This window comes from Zalophus californianus, chromosome 7, assembly GCF_009762305.2.
Source record: "Zalophus californianus isolate mZalCal1 chromosome 7, mZalCal1.pri.v2, whole genome shotgun sequence".
NCBI lineage: Eukaryota > Metazoa > Chordata > Mammalia > Carnivora > Otariidae > Zalophus > Zalophus californianus.
Genome location: NC_045601.1, coordinates 115,651,048 through 115,670,843, shown reverse-complemented (window position 1 = coordinate 115,670,843; position 19,796 = coordinate 115,651,048). Strand labels below are relative to the sequence as shown.

Genomic DNA, 19,796 nt, shown 5'->3' with positions numbered 1-19,796 from the left:
CAAATAAATAAATAAAATCTTTAAAAAAAAAAAAAGACCAGGCAGGAGAGGTACTGTGAAATAAGAGATACAACTGATTTTCACATCTAGATTTTGATTTTGCTTCATTGTGTCAGTTATACCTATATTTTATCCAGTCAGGTGCCTCTGACAATGTTGACAAAGTCAACAGGACATGATTGTATAAAAATGTTTTTCCCTAGTTACTTTTCTAGAAAACATCTGTTCCACCCATGATGGGCACATGTAATGTTCCAAAAAATACATACTACTTCCTGAAGACACCTAGTATGTTGCAACACCACAACTTCAAAGCACGAGCCAAATGAACAGTCAACACTGGCTATATGCTAGTCAAAATTATTGTAGTTATACCTGTACCAAGAAATAAGGCCAGTACTAATTCCTAAGTTAATGTCCTCTAAAAATCTAGAAGTATTAAAAAATAAAATAAAATCTAGGGGCAGCTGGTTGGCTCAGTTGGTACAGCATGCAACTCTCGATCCTGAGGTCTTGAGTTCAAGCCCCATGTTGGGCATAGAGCCTACTTTAACAAAATAAATAAAATAAAATAAAACAAAATCTAAAGGTGTTATTTGCCTGTCACAAATGCTAAAGAACTCACTTAAAAAAACATGAGACAAATGATTTTGAGGGTCAGAAGTGAACTTAAAATCTTATGTTAACACTGAACTGTAGACTTAAAATTGGTTAAAATGGTTTTATGTTAAATTTTTTTTAAATCATATGTAAGTTCTCCTCTGAATCATGTTGGTTTCCCCTTAAAACAAATAAATTAAGCTACATTAAAGGATGAGAAATCACTAAATGGAATGTGCTTAAATTATACATGGTTAAAAAGCTTCAGTGATTTGAATTAACAGAAACTTTCTGACCTCTTAAGGAAGGTGTTTATTAGATATTCTCCATCTCAAAGGAGGGTATAAGCAACGAAAAAGTTTTAAATTGCAGTAAGAGAGATTTAGTTTTGACAAAATTCTAACTAGAAAAGTAATTAAACACTATAATAAGGTATCATGCAAATTTCTGCCCTCAGGGATGCAAGAATAAGCTGGCTTGGAAGGATTATATACAATTCTTCAGGAAAAACTGGAATGAACTAGAGAATCTCTTAAGCCTGCTTCCAGTTTTAGAATTCCAGGTTCTATACTCACAGCCCAGTAGTGTCTCTGCAAGACATTCCACCTACAGAAAGTTATAGTAATCTACAAGTCATTTCAGTTGGCTTCAGATACTGGGTCTCTTCACCACACCATTTATTCACTTTATGTACTCACTTAGGAACTGAAAATTGACTACTTTTGTTAAGAGGCAGTTCCATCAATCTCCAGCAGCATGGCTGCCAGCTCAGGAATAAACACTACAAAAACGCTTACGCTTAAACTGAAACATACTTCATCCCAAATTAAATAGAAATATCTACATAATGCTCAATGAACTAAGGACTAGGGGGAAAAATCCTTTATAGGGTAGGTAATTTACAAAGTCAAAACATTCAATTTAGTCAGTTCTTCAACGGCTTCTTAAGAAGTTGTTACTGGGGCACCTGGGTGGCTCAGTTGTTAAGCGTCTGCCTTCAGCTCAGGTCATGATACCAGAGTCCTGGGATCGAGCCCCACATCAGGCTCCCTGTTCAGCAGGAGGCCTGCTTCTCCCTCTCCCACTCCCCCTGCTTGTGTTCCCCCCCTCGCTGTCTCTGTGTCAAATAAATAAATAAAATCTTTAAAAAAGAAAAAAGTTATTTGTTACTGACAACAAAAAATACTTACTTTTGAAAACAAAAGCACAGTCTTTCCAAATCAAGTTTCATTTTAGAAAACTTATGGCTTTCATTTTAAAATAATGATTTTTAATTTACCATATTATTTTCTAACAGTTATCAAACAACTGAATGGTGGTTATTTATTAAAACCCACAGCAGGCACTTATGAAGTTACAGTAAAGTTAATCATCTCAAATTCAACAGGTTGGGTGCCTGGGTGGCTCAGTTGGTTAAGCGACTGCCTTCGGCTCAGGTCATGATCCTGGAGTCCCAGGATCGAGACCCGCATCGGGCTCCCTGCTCAGCAGGGAGTTTGCTTCTCCCTCTGACCCTCCCCCTCCCTCTCATGTGCTCTCTCTCTCATTCTCTCTCTCAAATAACCTTTAAAAAATAAATAAATAAATAAAAATCAACAGGTTAATCACAGCCATTTGAGATTTTGCCCACCTGTATTAGGACTATCTCTAGAGTTTGCAAAATTGGACATTAAATGGCACTTGAAAACAATACATTTCTAGACTATAGATCTCTTAACACACAAATGTTTTGACCAAGTACGCATGCATGACTGTATTTAACTAGTTTTTTTTTTCTAAGATGCAGAATTTATTTATAAAACATGTTACAGGAAATTCAATTCATAAAACAACCTTTTCAGGCAGAGGTTATCAGAATTTTAAGATTCTTGACAATTATCAAATACCCTTTCAAGTTACTAAACTGCTAAACTTCCTTTTAGGTAGAATGAAATTCTGAGTACCAAGATATCAATTACTCCACTTTTATGTCGGGTGGACAAAGGGAAATTAAAACTAATTACTGTGTTTGTGTGAGTGGTACGATTTGTTGAAGGTCTGTGAACAAGTAACATTCGACTGATAATTCAGAGGAAAAAAGTCTTTATCAAATGGATTTATTTCTTTGGGGTGGGTTAGCAGATATGTGATTGTTTTACACAAAACTTTTGGCTAAAGCCACAGAAAGACCTATATTACAGTCTAAAAATATACTTCTATGGCTATTACGATTTATTTAAAATAAAAATCTAATAAGACAAATTTAGCCAGGTCAAAATAGGAATCAAAATATAATACTGGAGCTAACTGCTTTCATGAGAAAGAAAAGAATATCAAGCCTCACTCTCTTCAGTTCACAAGTAATTCTTCATTTTACAATCAAAGACAAAAAATGACTTCTACAGCCAAAAAATTAGGTAATATGGCTCAAAGCTGAATTATCACTTAATTGCCTGGATTCCTAAGAAGCTACTAACTTCTAACTGCTTTAAAACCCGAACCCATCTTTTAATGGCTTATTACTTTGCTTAGAAATGTTATCACACTTTGTTTCATACAGAAATGCTATCTCATTAAAATACATGCTGCTCTGTGCCTTTGAGCTTAATAATTTTTTATTAAGAAATTCAAATAAAATTTTTCTTTTTTTTTTCAAATAAAATTTTTCTAATGCAACTATAATTTTTAAGTTTTTTTTCTTACCCACACTGGGCCTCACCTTTCACACCTAAAAGCAAACAATCTTAGATGTTAAACACACACACCTCAAACATATAAAATTCATTACACTGGTTTTGTAGCCATAATAATTATACTTATAAATACTGACTCTAAAGAACTAAAAACTTATAGGGGCAGGGCTTAAATGGTACGACTCACAAGGGGGTGGGGAGAAATAATGATCCTCCCCTACCAAACTGGCAGCAACAATATGCCAAGTTTCCTATGCTGAACTAGTGTAAACAAGGAAGAAAAAGAGCTGGGGGTAGGAAGTAGGCGGGCAAGAGAATCCTCGTCAAGGTACAGCTTTACTTCTAAATTTCACTAGTGTAATACCTGTTCTCAGTGTTTTCAATAACCACTACCAAGGACTATTTAAACACCATAGGTTGGTGTTCAGAAAACTACTGTAGGCTGTAATCCCTCTCTTAGATAATCCCAGACATAAAAGATAGAAGTGGGGATCACAAATGCTTCTTCAACTATAAAGACTATCTCCTGCATTGAATGCCTCAAAAAGTTTTCTAGACATCTAGAAATTCAATCCCACTCTTGCTATAACAATCAAGTTTAAAGATAAAATAATGGACCTACCAATGATGCTACAAAAAAAAATTTCACATCTCACCTTTGGTGTGACCACAGCTACAAGTAAGATGAGCATCATTCCAGACAGGACTAGAAGAGGAATGGGATAAAGACTAGGCTTACAGCCTCTTTTTTCTGGCTTTGCCTGAGGCATTCAGTGGACGTGGAATAAAGGGGAAGCTGGTTGTAGAAGTGATGCCAAGAGAAACAAGATTCCACATGTCAGGGGGCTGAATGCCCAAACACAGAGAGCAAAGGGCACTCATCCCCTGGCTTTCTGACCAAAGAAAAATGAGTTGTTTCACCTGAAATCCTTTCAAAGGAAGTCTAATGGTCTCTAGTTTATCACTCACCCTAAGTGAACTCAACAGCCCCTCCTCAGAGAACAAGCCCTGCTTATCAAAAATAGCAAGTGCTACATCCAAAGCCAAGAAACACTCCTTTAGTCCAAGTGCCATGGTCTTCTGCCCCAATTCTACAAGGAGACTCCAAGCCAAAAAACTTGATTCCCAGCCTAAGCCAAGTTCTCCATTTTCCCAAACATCCCAAACAACAGAGCTTTATTTCAGATAAGCTCCTCTCCATTCTGGCATTCTGGAGTCCAGGACTCCAGGCCCCTCCAAAAGTTCCGTCCTCCAAGATAATCTCCTTCCCTTCACTTTTCCTAAGGATTTTCCAGACCCTGCCCCAGGTCTAGCACTCTCCGTCCTCCGTTAGGAGATCTACTAGTAGATCCCACTCCTCCCTGGCACAACTCTTCGGAAAGTCATCTCTCTTACGGTACTCACTTGTCCTCCCCCATCATATTTTTTTTCCTTTTTCCCTGTCCTCGAAAAGAAACACACACACACACACACACACACACACACACACACACACACACACACACACACACACAATATCTGTTCTCAGCTCCTAACTCCCAAGTCTCTCCCGTGCCCCAGGTCCTTCCACAACACCTAATTCTCTCCCGGAGTTCCCCCCTCATCCCTGTCTTCCTCAACCCCAACTCCACACCCCAGGCTTTTTTCCCCACTCCCCAAATTCAGATTTCCTGTGCTGTTTACTCTTAACCAACACCACAGCCCTCTTGCTCCCAAGTCTACCCCCATGCCTCGATACTCAAGTCTTTCCCCTCTTCCCACGTTTCTCGGCCCCTAATTCTCTGCAGAACCTCAGGAGCCCCTCCCCAATCTCCCTTCCGCCCCTCGTGCACTCCGTGGCCCCCCACTCCCCTCGTAGGTCCTCTCTAGCCTTGCTCACCCCCCAAATTTCTCCCATGTCCCTGAGGCTCCCCCACACGCCCTCCACGCCCCGGGAAGGGGGTGCCCCTCAGTGCCCGCCCGGCCCGCCCTGCCGCCGGGCTCGGGTGTCCCTTCCCTTCCCCGCGGGCCCCAGTGCTGGCGCGGCGGGGCCGGCTCACCAGTTGGTCATGTCCAGGAAGAAGGCGCAGCCGGCCGGGTTGAGCTGGAAGCCGAGCAGCCGCTGGAACTCGGAGATGAGCACGTCCTTGTCGGTGGTGCCCAAGCAGCTGAACTTCTGCATCAGCTCGGGGTCCAGGTCCACGTCCATGCCCTCCATGGCTGGGGCCGGACGCCCGCTTCCCCGCCTCCTCAAAACCGAGCCGCCGCCGCCGCGCCGCCGGGCCCGGGGACCGGGAGGGGGCCCGCTGCTAGCTGGCGCCGCGACCCCGCTCCTTTGAGGTAGGCCCCGGGCCTCTCACCGCCTCATAGGGATAAACTCACTCAGCCACTCACTCACTCGCTCGCTCCCCCCCCTCCCACCCCCCCCAGCGCCGCCGCCTCCGCCGCCGCCGCCGCCGCCTCTCGCTTCTCCGCCGCCTCCGCCTCCTCCCGCGCCGCGCCCACTGCGCAAGCGCCGCCCGCCTGCGCCCCGCCCCTTCCTCTCCTGGAGCCCCGCCCCTCAGTGGCGTCACAACCCCGTGACGTCCCCCGCGTGACCTCACCGCGGTGGAGCGAGGGGGCGGGTAGTGGGAAGGAGGAAAGGGACGGCCGGGTGGTTGGGGTGACTCCTGGCCTGACCTTCTCCTCGCCCCGCCCCCACACTCAAGGGGAGGAGTTAAAGCCCGGGGTCTTGGGAGAAGCTCCGGGATCTCGGTCTACGGCAACTTCATTTTGCAGGTGAGAAATCAAGTCTGAGAGAAGAGACTAGGGCAAGGTCAAGTACCACAGTGCACGCAGAACACAGTCTTCTTAGCCGGGAGTTTGCCCCTCGCCCTGGAAGGAGGGCTTTTTGCATAAGTTTTAAGAGCTGCTTTCCTGGATCGATAGTGCCGTGAATCCTTGGTTCCCAGGCACCCTTCATAATGGTTACTACAATTTATCAGTGTTGTTTCTGTTATGCAACAGTAGTATCAAGTCTCTGGAAAGTAAGGGAGGCCTGGATACGAACGTCAATCACAGATCCAGACAGCAACACACATAATCTCCCACCCATTTGGTCAGGACCAACCCTCTCAAAATAAAGGTTAAGTCACGAGAATTTGGCATACCTCCTGTTTTAAAATAGAAAACAAAATATTGCTGTGCATATGGTACACCTGCCTGGTCAAGGCCCCATTTCAATATCAAAGAATGAGAAACGCAGTATAGGGACCATCTTGTCTACCCCCTTGCATTCCTATTTGCCCAACACCGCTACATCCAACAGAGGAAATGATGAGTAAGAAATGGCCTTCTGCCTTCACATAGCTCTCTGTTTTACAAATAAGGAAAGTGAGATCCAGGAAGCTTTTATGTCTTGTCCAAAAATATAGAGCAGTAAAACTGAACCCACTTTTCAGATTCTTAATGGGGTATGTTTTCCATAACAATTTCAACAGCAGACAGCACTAGAATAAGTAACCAATAGTGTCTGGGTTGCTAGAAGGTTTTAGAAAGGGAAAGCATTTTACCTCCTCCTGTCCCAGTACCAAATAAGACAATAAAATATAATGGCTTTAAAAGCCTGGGTTCTGGGTCATACACATTTAGGATTCAAATTCTCATTCTGCCAATTCTTGGTAATCACAATGCCTGCTTGGATAGGATTGCTGTGAGAATTAAAAGATAAAATATGTAAGCTCAATACAGTGCCTATTCCATAAAAAACACTTCAAGAAATGATAACTATTGTGACCACAAACATAAGATGATTATGGGAATAGACAATGGTACTAGTAGCCCAGGTCATTTCTTCACCCGGCTTCCCTTCTACTTCATTTCCCTTCCTTGTCCTCTATTAAAATATGGAATGTATGCCCTTTCTCTTCTCCAGTGATTTTTTTTCCGTCCAACGTGACTATCTTATGGGAGACAACTGTAACAGCATACAGGTATAATACTTACAAACTCATACTCTACAGTAGTTATAAACATTTTATAACAAACTGGTCTTACACCTCTAACACCTGTGCGGAAGCTTAGATCATTGCCAGGGCCTAATTTTTGGGTGGCCACAATGTTGCAATATTTTACTAACATTAAGGAAAATTTTGTCTCAGAGGTGAACACATGTTGTCCCAATCTTATGGATGATGGAATGGGGACACAGATTATAAAAAATCCCGATATTAGACCTGAAAGAAACAGACTGTCGAGCCCAACCTCCCCATTTTACATATGAAGAAATTGAAACCAAGAGAGGGTAACTGATCACCCAAGATGACACGCTAGTAAGGATCTCTAAACTCCCAGTCTAGCACTCTATCCACTATATTCTGCTACAGTTCCCCTTATGGTTTGAGTTCAATTTGGCCTTACCTACATAATAATCAGAAATTGATTTTAGGGACACCTGGGTGGGTCAGTCGTTTAAACGTCTGCCTTGGCTCAGGTCATGATTTCAGGGTCCTGGGATCGAGCCGCGTATCGGGCTCCTTGCTCAGCCTGCTTCTTCTGCCTGCTGCTCCCCTTGCTTGTGCTCTCTCTCTCTGGCAAATAAATAAATAAAATCTTAAAAAAAAGAAATTGATTTTAGTCTATTGACTAAAACTAAGTTAACTTGCAATACCCATGGATTAAAGTTGTGTTGACCAAGAATCCAAGAGAAGAAAATGTTATTGGAACCTGACAACTCTATTAGAATGCTGACCCAAGAGAAACAACTTTTGGCCAACCCCATGCACTACGAGAGGTATACTAGCTCACACATAAACAGCCTACATAATGCAAAGAGATCCTTGCAAATAAGAGACCCAAGTGGCTGAGAACTTCGGTTCATGGCAGAAGTTATCTCAAAGGAGTGCAACTACTCCTCAAGTGAATTCTGAAACATCATGGGGATATTTTTGTTCTCATGAGATTGGAAGTGGTACCGTAGCCATTAATTCCTTGAGGACCAAGGATGCTTAACGTCTGCAATTCTTGGCATGGTCACCCACAATAAAGAGCTGACCATTCTGATCCACTATGCAAAAACACTGACCAAGGTGGCTGGCACATTAGGTATGAAGGAACTACCAACCGCTCCATCCTCCATTGAATGATTCTCTCATGGGAATGTGAGTTTCCGCTTGAATCTGAGGGGTTATTAACACATATGGTTCTGCTGTAATGGCTCTGCAGTTTTGTTTTGTTTTGTTTTGTCGGGAAGAAGGCATGGAGAAGGACCCGTTGAGAGACAAAGGGACAAATTGCTGAGCACCACCCTAAGGAAGAAAAGCTGATGGCAATATTCCAAAAGGGCTTCTAGGTATTATCTCAGAACAATGTTAGGAACTATGCCTGGAGATGCCACTGCCTGGAATATGCCCAAGACCAGCCAGTTTCTTTCTGAATTTCTTGGGCTGGTGATCTCGTATAAGAAATTTAAATGAATCCCAAATCTCCAGACCAGGTTAGTTTCAAAGTTTCTTAAAGGAGTTAAGCCATTCTACCACTGGAAGTTGAAAGTCTAGGAGAAAAGTGATTCATCTTACCAAGGCAGCTGAGATTGCCTGCAGATCTCTAAGTCCTTAAGATTCAGAATTGCCAAGACCAGCTAGTACTAAGATTACACTACAGCATAACTGATTAAGAGAACAGAGTCCAAATAGACATTAGGGTACATTATATGATAACAGCAACTTATAGTAGAAAGCTTTTGGGTATATATCCAAACTGTGATGACCTCCTTTTCTGCAAACCATTAATGACCCTCTGTGTGGCCTCCAGCAGCCATGTCTGCCCTACGTGGCCCTGTCCCTTAGCCCCCATTGATTGGACAAGAGGGAGATGCTTGACTTGGGATCAGCCAATCAGATTCTCTCTCTCTCTCTCTCTCTCTCAGGAATTTGGAACTGAACTCAATGAGTTTATGGAACAGGCCAGGGCTGTTTACTTGAAAGTGATAGAAATACAGAAAAGGGACCATCTTTGTGGGGCACCCATGAAAACGAGATAATGCCCATCTACAGAAAGAGAGAAACAGAGAAAAACAAACAAAAATAAGAAACCTGAAGGCATGGGAGAGAGAAGTTCCTGTCATCCTGAGTTCTGGTTATTGAGTTTCCTTTAGATTCCATGAAAATCTCCAGGTTCCGTTCAAAATAATTCATCTCTTAGATGAAGTAAAAAAAGAATCAAGTTCTTTTTTAAAAAATTAAAAAATAAATACAGTATTTGATTTCTAATATAGGGATGGACATCCTTCCCTTAAAAATAATGAAAACTTGGGGCTCAGTCGGTAGAGCATGCAACTCTTGATCTCAGGATCATGAGTTCAAGCCCACATTGGGTATAGAGATTGCTAAAAAAATAAATAAATAAACTTAAAAAAATAATGGGGGCACCTGGACGACTCAATCAGTTAAGCATCCAACTCTTGATTTCAGCTCAGGTCAGGTCATGATGTCAGGGTGGTGAGATCCCAATGGGTTCCGTGCTCAGCAGTGAGTCTGCTTAAGATTCTCTCTCTGCCTCTTCCTCTGCCCCCACTCCCCCTACCCTTACCACCCCACCCTGCGCCCACCCACCATTTGCACATTTTCTCTCTCTCTCAAATAAATGAATCTTTAAAAGAAATAATGAAAACTCCTGTAGGAAAAAAAAATGGGGACACAAAAAGGCAATTCACAGAAGAAGAAATACAAATGGCCAATAAACATATTAAAAGATGTATTATGCTATTCATAGTTAAAGAAATGGATTAAAACAACAATAAGCCTCACTTTTTCCTAATCAGATTGTCAACACTTTATAACATAACAGCTTTTGTTGGCAAGAGTATGGAGAAACAGGTCCTCTCAAACACCACTGCTTCTAGGAATGTAAACTGATATAATTTTTCTAAAGGTGAGTAGATGTGAATTTAGATGAATTGATATGAGTTGCCTTCATAATATATATATTTATATGCATATAAATATATATATAGCTCCCAAGTCCCCCAAATAAGCTTTTCATTAGAAGTATAATATATATAATAGTAAAAAGTTGGAAATAGCCCAAATGTCCACCAATAGGGAAACTGTTGAAAAAAAAATGTGGGCGGGGGTGGATTCATTCTTTTCACCAATATAATTTTACATGAATCTGTGACCAAAAAAGTAAGGAATTAGAAACTTGAATGAATATTTTAACAATCTTAGAAGAAATCTCCAATTATGAAATGAAGAAAAGGCCAATAGTTTTGCCTGTATAAAAAATTTAAAACCTCGGGCGCCTGGGTGGCTCAGATGGTTAAGCATCTGCCTTTGGCTCAGGTCATGATCCCAGGGTCCTGGGATCGAGTCCCGCATCAGGCTCCCTGCTCCTTGGGAGCCTGCTTCTCCCTCTGCTTCTCTCTCTCTCTCTCTCTCCCCCTCTCTCTCTCCCTCTGTCTCTCATGAATAAATAAATAAAATCTTAAAAAAAAAATTTAAAACCTCTTTGCTGCAAAAGTTAAAAAATAAAATTAAAAAACACCATAAGCATGGTCAAAAGACAAACAGATAATTCAAGGACAATATTTGTAACACACAGGACAGAATATTAATATTATCACTTAATAAATAAAAAGCTATTAAGATCAACAAGGAAAAAACAGTCTAAAGGAAAAATTGGTAAAGGACATGAATGAGCAATTGACAAGAAAAATTATAAATGGCCTATAAATGAATGAAGATATTTTGAATATCATGAGAAATGCAAATTAAAATAAAAGTGCAATATTTCTATCTGTCAGTTTGGCAAAGATTGATTATAGGCAGTATTCTACAAGGTGTGAAGAAAAACGTAATTTCATACAATGTTGATAGGATTACAGATTGGTAGAAACCTTTTTGGAGGGCATTTTGGCAGTGGCTATTAAAATTTTAAACATGCATCTTGTATCTTAGATTTCATACAGATAACTAAAAGAGATGGCCAAAGATATATGTAGAATTACATATATTACAGATTTGTAATGCTGGAAAATTGGAAACAATCTAAATGACCAACCATAGAGTTTTGATACGTTTATACTATATTTATGCTATAGAATACTACACCACCATTTAAAAAATGAAATAGGGGGTGCCCACGTGGCTCAGTCGTTAAGCATCTGCCTTTGGCTCAGGTCATGTTTGTGGGGTCCTGGGATCAGGCCCCACGTGGGGCTCCCTGTAGGGAGCCTGCTTCTCCCTCTTCTCCCTCTGCCCCCCCAGCTCGTGCTCTCTCTCCCACTCTCTCTATCTCAGACAAATAAAATCTTTAAAAAAAAAAAAGAGGTCTATATGAACTAACATGACAAGTTGTAGAAGACTGAGTTTTTTAAAAAGCAAACTGTGAAACAGTATATATATTATGATCTCTTTTGTATTTACTTAAAAAGCATAGTAAGTGTATATATTTATGTATATGTGTGGAATATATGCATAACAAACTGTGAATATATACCAACGGTTAAGGAAGGTGGGTTTATGGTAGGGTTGCCACATAAAAACTGGATATCCAGTTAGATTTGAATTTCAGGTAAACAATTTTTTTAATATTAGTATGTCACAAACATTAACTGGGTATCCTGCATTTTTATTTGCTAACTCTAGCAACCCAATTTATGGGGAATGTTCATTTTTAATGTTACATTTCTGTATTGCTTGAATTTTTACACTGAGCATGTAGTTGTTTTAAAAAGATGCAATCTTTAAATAACATTAAAAAATTTTATGTTGGTAAGGTAGGACTTTATGTAGCTCTTTGAAAACACATTTTTGAGGAACGTTTAATGCTATTTTTAAAAATCCTTACATTGGGGGCAGCTGGGTGGCTCAGTCGGTTAAGTGTCTGCCTTTAGCTCAGGTCATGATCCCAGGGTTCTGGGATCGAGTTCCACATCAGGCTCCTTGCTGAGGGGAGCCTGCTTCTCCTTCTCCTTCTGCCTCTTCCCCCTGCCCCCATCCCCACCCCCCCCCGCCCTCCGCTCATGTGCACTCTCTCTCAAATAAATAAATAAAATCTTAAAAAAATAAATAAAAGCTGCATCAAAACTGTAAATACAATATAATCCTGTCTTTTTAAAATGTGGATATAACTCATTATAGTAAGTACAGTAAAACAACTAAAAGAAATCCATCGAAATATTACAACTGATTCTATCACACAGAAAAATTGCAGGAGATTTCTGTTTTTCTTTCTACACTTTTCTGTATTTTCCAGAGTTTTGACAATAAGCTCGAAGCAATTTTACCATGAAATTTGCCTATACTATATTAAGTGAAAAAAACAGCTTGTAAAATTAGTATACTGTATAAACCCAATTATATAGCAAAAGATTGGAAATATTAATAGGGAATTATTAATAATTTTAATTCTTTTTCTACTTTCTTATATTTAAAGAAATAAAACTTTGGTTTTTAATTGATGGATCCATTATCTCTGCTAACATAAAAAGATGTTTACAATATATTCTTGAATGATAAAAGCTGTAAGAAAACTGTAGTATTATCTGTGCTGCAATTTCTAACAGATGCATGAATGAGTGCAAGAGGTGTCTGGAAGGATATACTTCAAGGTATTAATGATGACAATGACAATCTCTGAGTGTGGGGAATGATGGATATTTTTACATTTTTTATCCGCATTTTCAGATTTTTAATAAAATAATCGTGTCATAAAACATCAAGAGACACTTCATTTTGAAGAAAAGAAAGTTGGGTGACCTGGGGGCTTGTCAAACATGAGTTCATTTCTGGGCACCTGTGTGGCTCAACCAGTTAAGTGACTGCCTTTTGCTCAGGTCATGATCCCAGTGTCCTGGGATCGAGCCCCGCATTGAGCTCCTTGCTCAAATAAAAAACACACATGAGTTCATTTCAGTTATTGACATTCTCTTCTCCATGTCAGCTGCCTTAAACTTTGCAAGCTGCAAAACCTAGGAAGCAGCTAACAGTCCAATGAACTATCCAGTTGAGCAAGCAAATACCTGCTGACTTACCATCAGCAAGTCTGAGTCAGGGACAGTGGTCCAGAAAGACAGCCTTCATCCTTGTGCTATGTGACCATGGACAAATTACTGAGCTTCTCTGTAGACCTTGGTTTACTCATTTCTATATAGGGAATGCTGCAAAAAATCACTGAAGTGGAGGAGTGCCTGGGGGGCTCAACCGTTAAGCATCTGCCTTCGGCTCAGGTCATGATCCCAGGGTCCTGGGATTGAGTCCCGCATCCAGCCCTGCATTGGGCTCCCTGCTCGGCGGGAAGCCTGCTTCTCCCTCTCCCTCTACCTCACCCCCATCTGCTCATGCTCTCTCTCTCCCTCAAATGAATAAATAAAATCTTTAAAAAAAAAGATCACTGAAGTGGAGCAAAATAGTAAGTCAAGCAAAAAATAAAATTTTTTGGAATTTAACCTATGGCTACAGTTAGTATTTACATAAACATAACCATGAACCCAAACTTACATTCTGTGCTTATTCCCCGGGACTGGAAGTTCTAACGAGGTAAGCACAGATGCTTGTTAAATATTAAGGTATTACATGGCAATGGGGGAGGACATACATACAAGGACATACATTTCTATAAATAACTATATAAAGGTAGCTAACCAGCTGGAGGAGTCCTTACCCAGGCCCTGGTGATTTTTCACAGGATTTGAGGAACAGGCTAGAGAAGGGACACATTACAACAAAGTCATTTAGACATTTATTTATTCTTTTAAGTGTGATTAAAAAAATAACAAAATTTACCATCTTAACTATTTTTAAGTGTGCAGTTCAGTAATATTAAGCATATTCACACTATTTTGCAGCCAATCTCTGGAACTTTTTCATCTTGTAAAACTGAAACACTGTGCCCACTAAACATTAACTCCCCTTTCCCCCTCTTCCCAGCCCCTGGCAACCACATTCTACCTTCTGTGTCTGTGACTTTTTAGATACTTCATACAGGTGGAATCATACAATATTTATCTTTTTGTGATGCACAAAAGTTTTAAGATTGATGTTATCCCATTTGTCTATTTTTGCTTTCATTGCCTGTGCTTTTGGTGTCTTATCCAAGAAAGCATTGCCAAGTCCAACATCATGAAGTTTTTTCCCCATGTTTTCTTCCAGGAGTTGTATAGTTTGGGTTTTACATTCAGGTCTTTAATCCATTTCAAGTTAATTTTCACATATGTTTTAAGATAACGATCCAATTTCATTCTTTTGCATGCGTTTGGGAATCTTTAACAGCTGTGAGACCCAGGCTCCTCTTTATTGCCTCCTGTTTTCTGTTCTGATCACAGAAATATACCTAGAAGTGAATCCAGGTAAAGGAAATAAAATCTAAGGGGTACTTGAGGGGGCATTTTCTCTGGGAAGTGAATGGGTGAGGTTGAAGGGCAGCCTACTACAGTGGGCAGCACCTCTGCTTCCAACATCCATCCAAAGCATGATGGGAAAGAACCAGATGCCCCACATTTGGGGTTTTTCCAGTTCCTCTACCCTATTTCCCTACTCAAGAGATACAAAAATGGGAGGCACCAACCTATTGTGCCATCTTTTCTTCCGGTGAAAGCATCTGATGCCCTGGGTCTCTTTTTTACTGTGGCGAATGGGACAATATCAAAGAAAACCTGATTGTCTTTATCTCGTGTCCCCCAGTCCCTCGACCTAGATACATTCAGAAGTAGTCCATTCTTTTCTTCTTCCTTCTCTCCTTCTTCTTCTTCTTCTTCTCCTCCTCCCCCGCCTTCTCCTCCTTCTCCTTCTTCTTTCTCTTTCCTTCCTTTGTCTGTCTTCTTTCATCTTTTCTTGGCTCCTTTAATCTACCAGAGCCAAGACATCATCTCAGTAAACACCAGCTCTTCACCTCTCCCTCATGTAAAAAACAAACAAACACACCTCACAACCGTTCTCGTTTTACTATGATCACTCTTTTCACTCTCTCCAACTGGGTCACAATGTGTAAAGCATCTTCTTATCTGCATCCAAGTTAGCAGTAAGAAAGAAAAGGAAGAAAAGGGAAAGAAATATTTAATGAACCCCTACAATATGCCCAATGTCTGGCACTTCAGGTACTTTGACTCATTTAAGCCTCATAGCCAAATGAGATCAATATTATTATTATTCCCATTTTGCAGATAAGGAAATAGAGAGTGAGAGTTTAAATAATGCACCCAAGGGGACAGCCAGGATTTAAGCCCACAGCTCAGAACCTGTGCCCTCTTCTTTACTCTAGATTTCTTTCATTTCTAGGGAGTTTACCTTTTCACCATATTCAACCTGATTATGTTTCTATGGAACTGTCATTACTGCTTCTAATTGTGTTTCTTTGATAATTTCTAGGATACTGCCAGAAAAGATTGGGTAACAAATACTAATACTAACACTAATGTTTTCAATTTATGTAATAAAACCTTACAATTTCTCAACATAGCCATCCATTCTCTCATCTCATCCTCAAGAAAAACAGGTTGCAAGGACTCATACATGCTTATTGCAAATAAAATTAAGAAATTTATATTAAGAAAGTTATAAAGGAGAAAGTAAAAAAAAACCAACCTAAATCCAACTATTCAGAGATAACCATTATTAATATTTTAGTAAATGGGATGCCTGGGTGGCTCAGTTGGTGAAGCGTCTGCCTTCGGCTCAAGGGTCCTGGAATCAAGCCCCACATAAGGCTCCCTACTCAGCGGGGAGTCTGCTTCTCCCTCTCCCTTTATCCCTCCCGCTGCTCATGCTCTCTTTCTGTCTCTCTGTCTCTCTCTTAAATGAATAAAATCTTTAAAAAATATTTTAGTAAATACATCTTTCATAAAACTCTCTTTTTGTATAATTTGCCTCAATGATATCATACTGTACCTGCCTCTCTAGCCTGCTTCTTTCATTCACAGTATGTTGAAAACAGCTTTCCACATCAGTAAATATACATTTACATAATCATTTTTAATGGCTACATAGTATTCCACTTTAGGAGTGTATTTTACTTGACCAATCTCCTACTGATGGACTGAGACTACTTCCAATTTTTTATTGTTGGAAGAAATTGTTAACTCCCATATAAGATTAGAGAACTGAAGCTCTGAGAAGCTATATGACCCCTTTTTAAAACTCTAGGTCAGGAAGTAATGCTTAAGCTAAACCCCTGACTTCTGACTCTTAAAGCAGTGCTCTTTTCAACTAAAATACCAAGATCAGGAAACTGGGATTTGTAACATATCTATGGACTTGACAACTAGAAATGAGATTTTTTTAAATAACTGGTCCATTTCTTAAGAGGTTAAGTATATACTTACCATAAAACCAGTCATTCCATTCCTATGTATTAACCCCAAATAAATGAATGCATATGTCCATACAAATACTTGTACATAATTGTTCATAGCAGCTATTTCTAGTATTTGAATAATGTAAACAATCTAAATATGTTTATCAACAGGAAAATGGCTAAACAAATTCTGATATATCTGTACAATGGAATAATACTCAGCAATCAAAAGGTATGAGCTATAGATACAACATGGATGAATCTTGAAAATATGATCTTGAGCAAAAGAAGCCAGACAGAAAGGACTACATTCTGCATACCTCACTTACATGAAGTTCAACAGACAGAAGTAAGCTATAGCATTACAAAGTGACCAATGAGGCCTAGGGTTGCAAGGAAACTTGAATGGATGGTGAGGGATTGACTGGGAAGGGGCATAAATGGGCATAAATGGACTTTATGGGTTGGATTGATGGAATTGTTCTCTATCTTAATTACGGTGATGGTTAGTTGGGTGTATCCATTTGTCAAAAGTCATCAAATGGTACACTTTTTTTTTTTTTAGATAGAGAGGAGTGGGGAGAGGCAAAGGGAGAGGGAGAGAGAGAATCTCAAGCAGACTCCCCGCTGAGCGTGAAGCCTGATGCGGGACTCAATCTCACGACCCTGAGATCTCATGATGAAATCAAGAGTCAGATGTTTAAGCAACTGAGCCACCCAAGTGCCCCTCAAATGGTACACTTTAAATGGTTAATTTTATTGTATGTAAATTATAACTCAGTAAAGTTTTCTTCTTTAAAACTGACCCTTTGGTTTTGTCTCCATGCCCGTGTGCAGCATGAGGTAGAGATAAACATTTGGCATGCATAATAAATGGCTGTCACTGAATGAATGACTATACTTGCCGCTTAAGAGGATGAAAGACACTTATTTGGTCCTTTCACACTAGCAGGGATTTACTACCTATCAGGGGAATAAATCGTCTTCACGGACTTGACCCAAAGAGGTGAGCTACCGCTCAGCATAGGGGCCTATAGATGTTGCTGCTTTGGGCGGCCAGACAGTAGCTCGGCCCTAGACAGTACAGTCCTCAACAGTGGGCCTCAGGCAGGCATCTGGGTAGGAGCCAGGCCTCAGGGACACAGCCCTCCCCTCAGCATACACTTCGCAGGGGCAGACCTGCCCAGAAGGGCCACATGTGTGAAGCCCCAGCCATGCCACCACGCATGCAAAAGCTGAAGGGTTCCATGAGAAAGAAGTCTTGGTGTTAAAAATAAACTTTCAAGGGGAAAAACAAGAGCCATTTTCTGAAGCTGGGCAAAGGTGAGCATTTCCTGGAAAGTTATATGCCTCAAAAGTTAATTTGAATTTCAGAGGGCCATGATAATGACTCAAGTGTGAGAGCACCTCAAGGGCCCTGCCTCAGAGGCAATAGAATTTGCTGGCCTCCCTCAGTCTCTCTCCTGCTCACCCCCAGAACTTCAGAGACCACTTTTAAGATGATCTCAATTTCTATAGAAAAGGGGAAATTAAAGTGAATTTTAGGTGCTCAAGTGAATAAGAATGTCAGAGGGGCTTGCTTGGAAAAGAAAGCAAAACAAAACAAAACTGAAAGCCCAAAGAAGAATCTCTATAAATAAATGTGTCTCTGTAACTGATCATGACAGCCAAAGCAAAATGTTTGTTTTCTCTGCAAAAGTATGATGTATGTGTGTGTGTGTGTGTGTGTGTGTGTGTGAGAGAGAGAGAGAGAGAGAGAGAGAGAGAGAAAGAGAATGATATGAATGAGTCTGAGAGAGAGAAAGTGAATTTTTCATTTCTTACCAGACCTCACATGACCAAAAGGTACTAAGGTCCATAACCAACAAACTCCCAATCTTCCCCTGTGTATATTCTCAAGCCAGTGTTTCTCTGAGTGTAATTTCCTGTACTACTTACATCAGAGTCACTTGGGGGAAGGGGAACTCTTTCAAAAATGTCCATTCCTGGGTCCCATGTCCCTAGAACCTGAGTCAGTGTGTCTGGGATGGAGCCCAGGAATCACCAGGTGATTCTTATGTACACTAAAACTTGAACATCATTACTTTAGACAAACAGTTAATTGTTTATTGATGGTTTGCTCAATAGTACACCTTGATTGTAGGTTCACAAATTGAACTGTATTTTCACTGGTATATTTGAATTACATCTGTCTCAAGAAAAGCAACTATGAATCAGTGAAGAAACAAATCAAAACAAACTGCAGGATGGTTGGGAATGTAACCCATGCAATCTTTCTTAGATTGGTTGCAATATGTATCAAAATCCTTCCAAATACTTTGACCCAGATTATCCACTCCCAGTCATGTATCTTAAAATAATGTAATGAGTGACCTGAGATATGTACAAGAATGTTGATTTTGCCATTGTTCATAATAGTGAAATACTAGAAACCACCTAAATGTCTAACAACAGGAAGTTAGTTAAATAAGTTATGATAGCATCATATAATAAATCCAGATTGATATTTATTGACATGGAAACATGTTTACAATACTGTATTGTTCAAGAGAAAAAGAAGATTACAAAAAAATTTTATCATGTTTCATTTCTTTACCAAATTAAAAACAAAAAAATTGGAAGATAAGAAATAAAATGTTAACAGTAATTATCTCTGAGTGGTAGGGTTACAAGGAATATACATTTTTCTTCTTTATAACTTTTCTAAATTGTTTTTAAAATAAGATATATTATTTTTAATCAGGAAAAAGCAACAAGGCTATATTCATTTCAAATAAAAGGTAACAGGCCACTGAGGTCCATGTCAGAAGATTGGGTTAGGGGTGCCTGGGTGGCTCAGTCCATTGGGCATCTGATGTGTGCTCAGGTCATGATTTCAGGGTCTTGGGATAGAGCCCCACATCTGGCTCTGTGCTCAGTGGGGAGCCTGCTTCTCCCTCTCCCTCTGCCCTTCCCCTACTTGTGCTTGCACTCTCTGTCTCTCTCTCTCAAATAAATAAATAAAATCTTAAAAAAAAAAAAGATTGGGTTAAAGTCCCAGATCTGCTGCTTTGAACCGCACTTTTCTTTTCTCTGACATGGAGATTGTAACACCTGCACTGCACACCTCAGAGGGTACTTATGAAATAAAATATGAAAATGTTTTGTAAACTATAAGATGTTTTATAAGGTTAGTGTATTGTATTGATTTTTCACATCAGAGAACTGAATTCATTCAATACCTAAATACAACACACAAAGATCTGTCATTAAAGCATAATGCTAGACCTTTAAAAT

At 40.0% G+C, this 19,796-nt stretch overlaps 1 protein-coding gene and 1 long non-coding RNA gene across 3 annotated transcripts in view; one reads left to right on the top strand and one right to left on the bottom strand.

Annotated features, from left to right (window-relative positions):
* Window positions 1-5,684, bottom strand: part of ILRUN (inflammation and lipid regulator with UBA-like and NBR1-like domains) — a 91,522-nt gene extending 85,838 nt beyond the window's left edge. The window contains exon 1 of one of the 2 annotated variants that reach the window (XR_003521346.2): window positions 5,312-5,684. Coding sequence is in view for 1 of the 2 variants with exons in the window: in XM_027601556.2 (XP_027457357.1) it covers window positions 5,312-5,469 (158 nt within the window). In the remaining variant the exon portion in view is untranslated. The remainder of the gene's footprint in view (window positions 1-5,311) is intronic. The other variant, XM_027601556.2, reaches the window with a different exon arrangement.
* A 204-nt stretch (window positions 5,685-5,888) lies between these two features.
* Window positions 5,889-16,860, top strand: LOC113926243. Its single transcript, XR_003521246.2, has 3 exons — window positions 5,889-6,029; window positions 7,165-7,222; window positions 16,692-16,860. It is a non-coding gene; the product is annotated as an uncharacterized LOC113926243 (long non-coding RNA).
* The last annotated feature ends 2,936 nt before the right edge of the window (window positions 16,861-19,796 follow it).